Genomic DNA, 9951 nt, shown 5'->3' with positions numbered 1-9951 from the left:
TGTCATTCTTTAGAGGGTCAGAGCCTCAACTGGTGCACAGTGACAACCAGGTTATGCTATTCCACAAGATGGAAAACCTAAATTGAGATATCCTTTTGCAGACTCTGTGTGGATGAAGAAGTCAAATGGTTTGGTGCATAATAATTATAATCTCTTCAACTATCCCTGGGAAAAAAAGAGCTTTAGGAAACATGTTCATTTCCTGCAATAAGTAGTCATTTAATTAAAGAACAAAAGTAACAGGAATCAAAAATGCTTGCAGCTGTGATTCTGTTAGACAGTATATAAAAAAGAATGAAATTATAATACATTAAATTAGTTTTTAGAACATGAACTTAGGTGTTTTACAAACTAACTGTGGTAAGTTCAAAATTTCTTGTCAACATAATACTGGATGACAGAGCGTCATGTCCGTTTATGTCAGAGGCCTTGGAATGGTAAAGCCTGTACATGCACAACATCTCCTTTTCCAAGGCAGGCTGCAAACCAGTTCCAGACAGGTGGGAAAGGAGAGGAGGAGGCTCTTCCAAGTAGCTTCACTTCAGTCTTTTTCAGCAGCTTGTCCCACTCCACAGGCCAGCACTCTTCTGCCTCCAGAGCTCGGGGCTGGCGTCCTGTCCCCAAGTGCTGCAGAGGCTTCAGCTGCAGAGTCCTTCTGTCACATCAACATCCAGGGAGCCTGTGCTGAACCTCAGGGAAAGACTCCAGTATTCCCTGATGTGTGTTCAGCAGCAATATCAAAAAGTAAAGACAGATTCTTCTCAGAAGAAAATTTCTATGGCCTGTGAAATCTAGGAGAAAAGGGAGACATTTTTCAAACCACTTCGCAATAGAATTCAATTATTTTGGGGAGTTGATGTTAGATTAATAAAATTTTAAAAGCCCGCAAAAGTATTCATTCTGTTTAAAGGTACAGTAACAGTACTGAAGAATATTAGCAATCCTTAATTTTCCCCAGCACATTCCCACCCCTGTGCCATGACTGCAGTGCAGCTGCCGTCCTCAGGGCCCAGTGTACCTCGTTTACATTTATTTGGAAATGCAGTTGCACGTACAGGTCTGTAGTTGATTGGGGTTTTTTCCGTGTAGTAAATGAAGCCACAGTTTGTCATTGGTAGCAATAGTCTTTACTGTGCAGTGCTCTTGGCTTTTTTTAAGAGTTAAACAATGTCAAAATGCTTCATAAAGTATGAGGAGATACAATCGATAGTCTTGTGAGTCTGGAATAGATTTTTCTCTGTAGGCTTGGTTTTTTAGCTGAGATCTGTAATTAAAGCCCCAATCATTTGTAATGCCTTAGCACTAATTGTAAATTGTAAGCCTGTTTACTCCTCATATCCTGAACAAATTTCAAAACCTCTCATTATCATCTACTCAAACTCCCCAGGTAGCTTCAGTTAGGGAATGTATAACTCACTTTCAGACTGAAACTGCAGCCATCCCCTCTTCCCTCCCCATGTTTCATTCCATCAATGCAGTGATGCTGCTTTGCCCTTAATAAGGCCTTTTTGCAAGTATCAGTGCCTGTGGAATCAGCCTCTCATTTTTTCTCCACTTTAAGAAAGGAATTGAATGTTTTTATGTGTGTTTAAACACAGTCCCTGTCACCAGTGCTGGCACATGGAGCAAGCACTGCCCTGACCAGGTTCACAGTGGCCTGATCACATGGAGAGTGACAATCTAAACAATCTAAACCTGTTCTCTCTCCTGACCTCCTCCGTGGAGTTAAGTGTCATTAAGTTACCTGGGGCTTGCTCCTTCCAATAGCAACTGGGCTGACAGGGAATACTGAAATCCCCAGGCTGAATCCTTTAGAACAAATCCAATTAGAACAAAGGCATTACCCCTGGGCGCTGGGCGTGGCCTGTTATGGTCCGTGCAGTTTTGTATTTCTTAGCAGGGAAGTTCCAGTGTTTGTGATAAGGCTGCAGACTCAAGTACATACATACATATACAGCGTATTAAGCTGTTCTACTTTAAAAAATCATATTATTTTTTGTGTTATATGCTTTAATTTTTTGTCCTATCTTTGAATCTGTGGTGCAAGGGATGCTGACTGAGGGATGCCCTGGAGAATGTCTGCAAACTTCTTGGTATATGCTAATAAAAGCCCCCCAAAAAATCAGAAAATTGGGTTCTCTTCAGGAAGAGAAATGCTTCAATTTTCTTTTAATATTAAGCTCCCTTTGCATATTCTCCCACATCCAACACGTAAGAGTAAAATCCACAGGTGCAGGACTCAAGCAGAGTTTTTAGCAGGCAGTGGAAATAAATAGCTGGAAAACTGACCTTGTCAAATGTTTGCTCGATGCATGGACCTCCATTTCATTACTTTTGTATTCATTCAGCTCTTTCCGAATTGCTGCCTAGGAATTGAAAAGAGACAAACATGAACAAATAATTTTGTGTTTGTGAGCACTGCAAAATGCCAGACCTGCAGAGCAGAACAGTTTTCTGGGGTAGAAGAAGCAGGTATTGGGTATAGCAGAGCACTCCATGCTGGTAGGAATGCTGAATATTAGGGCTATATGGATTGGTGACACAATACTTCTCATTAGTTATTGACTGCTGACAGGGTCACTGCTGTCTAGAAGCAATTCTGACAGAATAACACCTCAGGGCTGCTTGTCTCACATTTAATAAGATTCCAGTTAAAATTTATTAAAGATAAGAAAAGTTGCCAAGAAATTGATCCATTTTTCAGTCACAAATGTGAAGGTCCAGCTCTGCCCCTGACTTCCTGATGTGTGCCACCAGTGTGTGCAGTTGAACTGTCACTTTCTCTTGGCTTATAAACCTGCCTTGTTAATTGAAACATGAACACTGGAACAGTAAAACCAGGAAAAGTCTGATTTTAATAAAAGTACGTACAAGGAAAATATAAAATCATTATTCCATTGATTACTATGGAATGGCTTATTAACCATTTTAGAGAGCTGGGGAGAACAACTACTGGAGTAGAAATGCTCTGTTCCTTTTCTATGAGTCCTCTAAAGCCATTTGTCACTTACTGAGGAGACACTGGGATGGAAACCAAAGTGTTTGATCTCCACATGCCAGCACAAAGCCATGTTAACAGTCCTGTGTTTGCCATTTTGCCAGTAATTGTCTCAGCATCCTGCTCCTTCTGCTTCCTGCTTCCTGCAGCCCAGAAACTTCCCAACTGGCTGGAATCACGGTGACCTATTCTTACTACTCAAGCATCTAAGTGTGATACTTAAATTGGGATGTAAATCAGCTAAATGGCAGGTATGAGATGGGACAAAATGAGTGTTTCTGCTCGGGAGAATGTGGGTCCAGTGACTCCTTGAGCATTCACAGGAAAAACAGGAGAGGAAACTTCCAGTCTGAGAAAAAAGGTTAAAACTCTATTGGCTGGAAATGGTTTTGAGTTGGAGCCCAAAAGATTGTATCCACCTTTTTGGGTGGGGGGTAAAAGCCTTTACAGTACTAAATAGGCATTTTTATAAATAGCATTTTTTATTACATTGATGTGATTTCAGCATAAAAAATAATGGTAAAATTTACAGATATTAAATGTTCCAGAGATTACATGTCTGTTCAGAATGTGAGGTATCATTACAGACAAAGCAAGGAGAAAGCAGAAATCTGTGGTTCTGTCAGTACCTTGTCTGCTGCTGACAGTCGTGTCCATGGTTTGTCCGCTCTCCTGTCGTAGTCCTGTGCTTTTGCCACTTCCACATAATCACTGAATCGAATCAGGATCTTTCTGTCTCTCAGTTCATCAACTGTAGGTCTCTGGTTAAGCTGTATTCAGAAGTTTTGTGAAATAAAACCAGGGTTAATAACAAACGTATCAGTAAAAAATGCAACATTTGCTGCTTTTCATCTTGGTTCAGTGTGCATTTACACATATGGAAAACCACCCAACCCTTGGAAACTCCAGGGAAATATTCAATCATTTGGAGGACTGCTAGGAGAGTAATAATGCTTTAAATGGAGTTATGGGCTACAGCACAGTGCCTTTATAATGGACAAAAGAAAGCATTTCAACCCAGATCCTGATAAAATACATTTTCAAAATGAAAAGTAATCATGATGGATTTTTTATGATCTCTGGATGATCCTGGATGCTGTAGGATGTTCCACTACAGGCAGAGGCAGATTGTCTGTGTGACATTCTCAGCACTAGACCCATTTTAAGAATTTTAGTCTGGCTTTAACAAGTTATTAGCAGATTTGGTCTGTAATTCCATTAGGGTTTTCTAGGAACAGAACAACAAGATCTCGTTCTAATTCCGAGAATATTTTAAATGCAAAATGAAATGTACTATGGGAGCAGACCTGGTGCTCAGCAGGGAGCCAGCTCTGCTACAAAGAATGAAAAAGTCCTTTCCTAGCAATAGAGCTGACTGATAGGCAGTGTGCAAATGCCCATTTTCTGCCCAAGTTTACATGTATATATTCTACTAGATCTCATCTGGCTGAGATAAGGTGGGTATGTCTATAATTCATATTACCAGACACTACTATCAGACACTGCTGAGGAGGATGCATATTAAGGGAGGTTCTGTGTAATAACAACCTCTATGGCTGGTTGATATTATAGTAATTTTAGCAAATTTCTAAAAGCTAATAGCAGGTATTGCAAGGTTTTACCTTTCTTGTCAGTCTCTGCTTGATTTCCCTTCTCTCTTCCTGTTCCGTTTGATCATTTCGTTCTGTGGAGAATATAAAAAAAAAAATGACTTTCCTCATGAGGAAGTTTGGTGTTTTCCTGACCTCCAGGCAATAATGAGCACAGCAAAAGGAGCTGCTTGTAGTTGTGTGTTTTGGTAATTCAGAGCATCTCTGGTGTGTGTTGGAGCACGGAATCACCTCTCTGTGAGGACACTGTGCTGGTGCCAATGTCAGCTCTGCCTGCGCTCTCTAAAACTCCACGGAGATTTAATGAAACAACAGCAGGCACACCAACACTCCACTCAGAGAAACTTTAGAAGGAAAATCAAAACACTCCACAGTTGATTAATCATCCTTTTTTACTCTCCATATTGCTGGAGCCATTCATGCTGTCAGATGCTGAGGAGCCTCACTGCAGCAGCTCCAGGGAGAGCCCGTTGTGCCCTCTGTCCCGTTTTCTTGGGCTGCATCACTCGCTGGCTCTGACCTGCACCTTGGCTTTCCCTGACATGAGACCCCGTTCCCCTCCCAGGGCTTCCTTTGCAGAGTTCTGCTCTGAGCTCAGCCCCTTGTCTTTGTGTGTTGTGTCTATTAACATTCAAGCCGTGACGACTCCTACACACTGGCTCTAAAAATAGACCCGAGTGCTGTAACGCTGTGTGAAATAGATCCCCTGCCTTAGGAAACGAGTTAATGGCGTTTCTATTTCCAGTACTATCTGTTACTAAATTTGGGCGTGAGCCCATGACCTGAACAAAGCTGCAGAGCCAGAGAAAAAGGTTTAACCATTCTGGGATTCTCTGGGTACTGCCGTGAGGTTTATTACACCACTTGCATTAGATATTTCCAGTGTTAAAGGACACACGTGATTTCTACTATGCCTCCAAAACCCACTAGCACTGCAGATGGATTTCCAAGATGATATTTTTAACAATGAAGCATTTTTCTCCCTTATTTTTGCTCCCACTATGCAGTCTCATTTCAGATGACCCTGAAATGCAATCATATCTATTTAAAATAACAAAGTAGTAGCTCCACCTGGCTATGGTAGAAATGTAAATCAAATTAATTTAAAATGTGCTGCATTACAGTTCAGTGGCAAGGCACAAAATGTAAAGAGAACAGGTCAGCTAAAATTAGTGCTGTGTCAGGGATGAGCAGCTATTTCAGTCTGCAATGTGGAAAAGGAGAACAGGTTTTGAAAAGTAGAGGGTATTCTTAGATGTAGAGATAGCTGCAAGAACTTATTCAGCTTTAATTCACCCCTTTTGGAGTAGATAATCCTATTTTGTATTTTTTTTTTTAATTAAAATTGATAATTTTCTGTAGCATAGTGCCTTTATAAGGTGTGATATGATATGCAGTGAGAGAACTGCCCAGAGAAGCTGTGGCTGCCCCATCCCTGGAACCCTTCAAAGCAGGTTGGATGGGGCTTGGAGAAACCTGGGATAGTGGAAAGTGCCCCTGCCCATGGCAGAGGGGAGAACAAGATGATCTTTAAGGTCCATTCCAACCCAAACCATTCTGGGATTCTATGATTCTAATTCCCAAAGAAAAGCCAAAAATACATATTTCTGATCAGAAAATACTTTTTCAAATATACTGTGTAGTGACTTATTTCTATTCACTTGGGTTCAGTGCTTATTTCCACCTCGAAGAAATAAAAGAAATGGTTCTTTTACCAAAAAAACCAACCTTGAGAACTGCTATGAAATGCTGGTGAGGGATTCTAGAACTCAGGCATTATTATTCAGACAACCCAGAGAGGCTTTTCCCATCACCATCATTCTGCCCGCACAAGATCCATTCATTCCTGAGGGCTGGTTTTGTAAATCTCAGCAGAGATGCTCCCAGTTCTGAGGGGGGCTGTGCAGTGCTGGAACTAATTCTGTGCTCTGCCAGTTCCTCAGGGAGCTCTCAGCTCTGCGTGACACTAAGGCAATTCCTTGGGTTCAGAATGAAGCAGGGATCGTACAGTGGCATTCAAGAGATGCCTTCTTGGCTGGGAGTTCAGCTTTCTGTCGAGTACAGCAAGGCCACATCTGACACCTGGGCTGTGATTTGAGTTCATTTGCTTTTCATGTTTGGTGGGAAGCCAGCAGTGTTTCTATGGTTAAAGGACTTGGAAGATCAAGAAAATTTTAAGAAAGTGCTGGCTTTAAGTTTGCTTTTTAAGTATTACTTTTATCTCAGAAACAACTCCCTAAAGGAGATAAGAAATCACTTTTTGAAATCTTGCTGAGATTTGCTTTAAAGTAACAGTAGTTGTACTTTGCAATATGCTTCTCTTTTTACCAGAGTTGTACAAATGTGAATTCTGAGTCCATAAAAGAACTTCTGTCAGCAGTACCACTTATGAACATCAAAGATGTTGGGAAATGCACAACTTAAAACTGCACAAACCCTTACAACACCTGGAGGAGTTTGTGAAGATTTCACTGAAGGGCTTTTATACTGCTACAGCTTTACAGGATACTCAGCTTTTTATATAATGGCAGAGGTAAATAAAATGGAAGTGGTTCTGATCCCAGCTGAACCTGTATAAAGCCTGAGCAACTCAACAGAAGTCAATAAATTTGCTCCATGCTGGGAGCTCTTTAAATGAGATACAAATCTAGACCAGTATGTTTAGCTGGTATTCAGGAACTATCTTTAATTCTGCTTTATCTTCTTTCTGCTTTATCTCTCTCTAAGCTCATTATATGAATGTATTCAAACTTTTTTAGTATTAAAACCAGTCAGTTTAACCCAGATTAAGGATGTAACCAACACACTTCAAAAAAGTAAACATAAAGGAACAGATTTTTTCAGTGGAGATCAGCTTTTCCTTAGCCAGGAAAAAATCCCAAAGACACAGATTTTCAGAGGTCTTGGTTACTGACTCTTGAAAATCTGGTCCCACGTATTTCAGGATCTTGGGTTACTGTTTCTTCCTGCCTCTCATGGTAGATGACAGGTGAAGTTTGGCCAAGCGCACCCACTCATGTTGCAAGGAGGGTTTCCTTTTCCTCCTCAAGCTGTGCACATGCTAAATACAGCTCATTTTATGGTGTGTGATCTGTGCATTGGAACAGCATGGAAAATACTGCTAAATATATGTTGCCTGTGGAATCCTTTTGTACTGAAACTCAGATGAAATCCCAAATAACTTCAATGGCAAGAGCATAAGGCTTTTCCCTAGGAACTGCTAAGAAAGTTCGGATACATTAAATTAGGTAATGCAATGTAGATAACTTTTTTCCTAGTGAATTACAATCACATGATTAAATATAAATTAAACAGTGTAGGCAGCACTGCTTGTGTGACAGATTTCTGTGGCTTTATGTTTTGTGCTTGCTAAATGTGGAAACTACAGTTCACATCATTCCAGGTTTTGTCTTTCCACACTAAATAGACTAAATAGCAGATGGATCCCCCCTTTTGAGATCCATAGTGGAGACAATTTCAAAGCTCTCTCTCACCTTTCCCTAATTCAGCAGTTTTAAGGAAAGGGATAATGTTCATCACTTGCTTGATCCCTTGGAAACATTTAGGAAAAGAGTTGCAAGTTTTGCCTTGTGAATTTGAGAGGTGCTGAGAACACCTTTGTTCTATTTGTCTATTTAATTTGTCTATTTAAAAATAATACATTCTGGAAATGCAATCACTGATTTCAAGAAACACATATAAAATACTTAAGGAAAAAAGAAATACTCACGTTTCAGTATATTCCTTCTTTCTAGCTCCTCAACAGCGGGTCTTTGGCTGAGTCGCCTGCGGAAAAACACCAAAATCACATTTTGCACCATGCCTGTTCTTTGGAAAGTCTGCAGTATTCTGACTTCTGGTTGGTGTTTTCCTCAGGAGGGGACTACAAAATCTCTCTCCAGGACTCGTGAAGAAGAACAAAGAAAAGAATCCTGGCAGAGAATTCTTTCTTATATTATTTTTCCCAAATGTCAGTAATGCAGGTAAAAGTTCTCCTCTAGTTTGCTCTGCCGTCAGTGAAATGCTTCCTCAGAATGTGCATCCTTTTCATCTCACTTTCCAGACAGTCAGTTGGAACCAGCACTCTCCAGAGGTAAAATTCACTCTCAAGGTGGTTATCAAAGGAGTTTCACAGCGATCTTCTGTCTCTATCACTGCCTTTACCTTTTAATCACACGTAGCAGCACATTTCCTTTTCTCTACTAACACCATCCTGACAAAATGCAGACTGGCCAGAAGTAAAGCTTTCCCGACTCCTCATCTACCAGCCCGATCCCCCAGCTCTGCTCCTGCCTGCTGAATGCAATTCGTGTGCTGCTCACAGCCTCGCGCTGTCTGAACAGAGCGTCTTGGTTCCACCTCCCCTTTTCAGTAGTGCTGCCTCAGGACTGAGTCTTCAAATCATATGATCGGTGCCACAGCGATTTTATTCCGCATACTAAATGAGACTCCCCCACGAGGCACTGTGATATCTGCAGAGGATCTCAGGTAATAGGAGCCCTCCCCTAGGCAGACACACACACACAGAGGCTGCATTTGCTGGCTTTCATGTAATAATCCAGCCAGCAGATCGGAAAGAGTTTCCGATGCTTCCTGGCCTGCGTTCTGGCAACGCTAAGGATTCTCATCGTCTGCTCTCAGCAGATGTTTCCAAGCCGGAGATGAAGTTACAGAGACAAAGAAACATTCAGAGCAGGGACCACACTGCAAACTGCTGCAGTTATTCCTCTACTGGGTATAGGGAATAAATGAATAATTATAAAGTCATGCTGTAACAGGATCTACATTTTATCACATATACAGCAGATGGAAAAATGAAGTAATTGTTAACACACTGCAAAAGAACCAGTAAAAGCACCTGATTCCAATTTCTCCTTGTTTTGTAAGCCTTACCCAATATACCTTCAAAATCAACTCTGTGGTCATATGCTATCAGACCAACAACTCCTTACCCTTTTTTAATTAAACTCTCTGGAAAAACTCTCATCTTCGGCAACAGGAAGACACCACAACTACTGCACTGAATTCACACCGACAGAAAACTTGGATTAGATGAGCTCTTGTGTAGAAACACCTACAGCCTAACTCTCACTCTTTCTGCCTAACACTTTGTATCACCTAAGGCTTTTCTCCTGACCTCCGGCTTCTCGTTGGGTAATAAACTGGATACTCCAGCAGTGGAAGTTGCAATAATCCCAACTGAAACAGGAATGATGCTGAAACTAAAGGCTTTACACATGTATTTCTGATTCCTGTTACCCTTGGACTCCTCCCTCCTCGCTCATTTCCCTGTATGTCTCAGAAATTACACAGCTCTGGCTAGGTTTTGTTTGAAACAGATTA

General features: G+C 41.0%; 1 protein-coding gene across 2 annotated transcripts in view; it reads right to left on the bottom strand.

Annotated features, from left to right (window-relative positions):
• Positions 1-194: 194 nt before the first annotated feature.
• PHACTR3 (phosphatase and actin regulator 3) overlaps positions 195-9951 on the bottom strand; it is a 99936-nt gene continuing 90179 nt past the window's right edge. For both annotated transcript variants that reach the window (XM_042045887.1, XM_042045896.1), the window contains exons 9-13: positions 8339-8394; positions 4621-4682; positions 3628-3768; positions 2290-2366; positions 195-791 (exon numbers count right to left, since the gene is read on the bottom strand). In XM_042045887.1, coding sequence (XP_041901821.1) covers positions 776-791; positions 2290-2366; positions 3628-3768; positions 4621-4682; positions 8339-8394 — 352 coding nt within the window. In that variant the 3' untranslated portion in view covers positions 195-775. The remainder of the gene's footprint in view (positions 792-2289; positions 2367-3627; positions 3769-4620; positions 4683-8338; positions 8395-9951) is intronic.

The sequence above is a fragment of the Corvus kubaryi genome, unplaced genomic scaffold (assembly GCF_017639235.1).
Source record: "Corvus kubaryi isolate FWS band 111438036 unplaced genomic scaffold, C.kubaryi_AGA036_p1.0 134, whole genome shotgun sequence".
NCBI classification, from domain to species: Eukaryota; Metazoa; Chordata; class Aves; order Passeriformes; family Corvidae; genus Corvus; species Corvus kubaryi.
The sequence above is the reverse complement of the archived record's forward strand: the minus strand, read 5'-3'. Positions and strand labels throughout refer to the sequence as shown.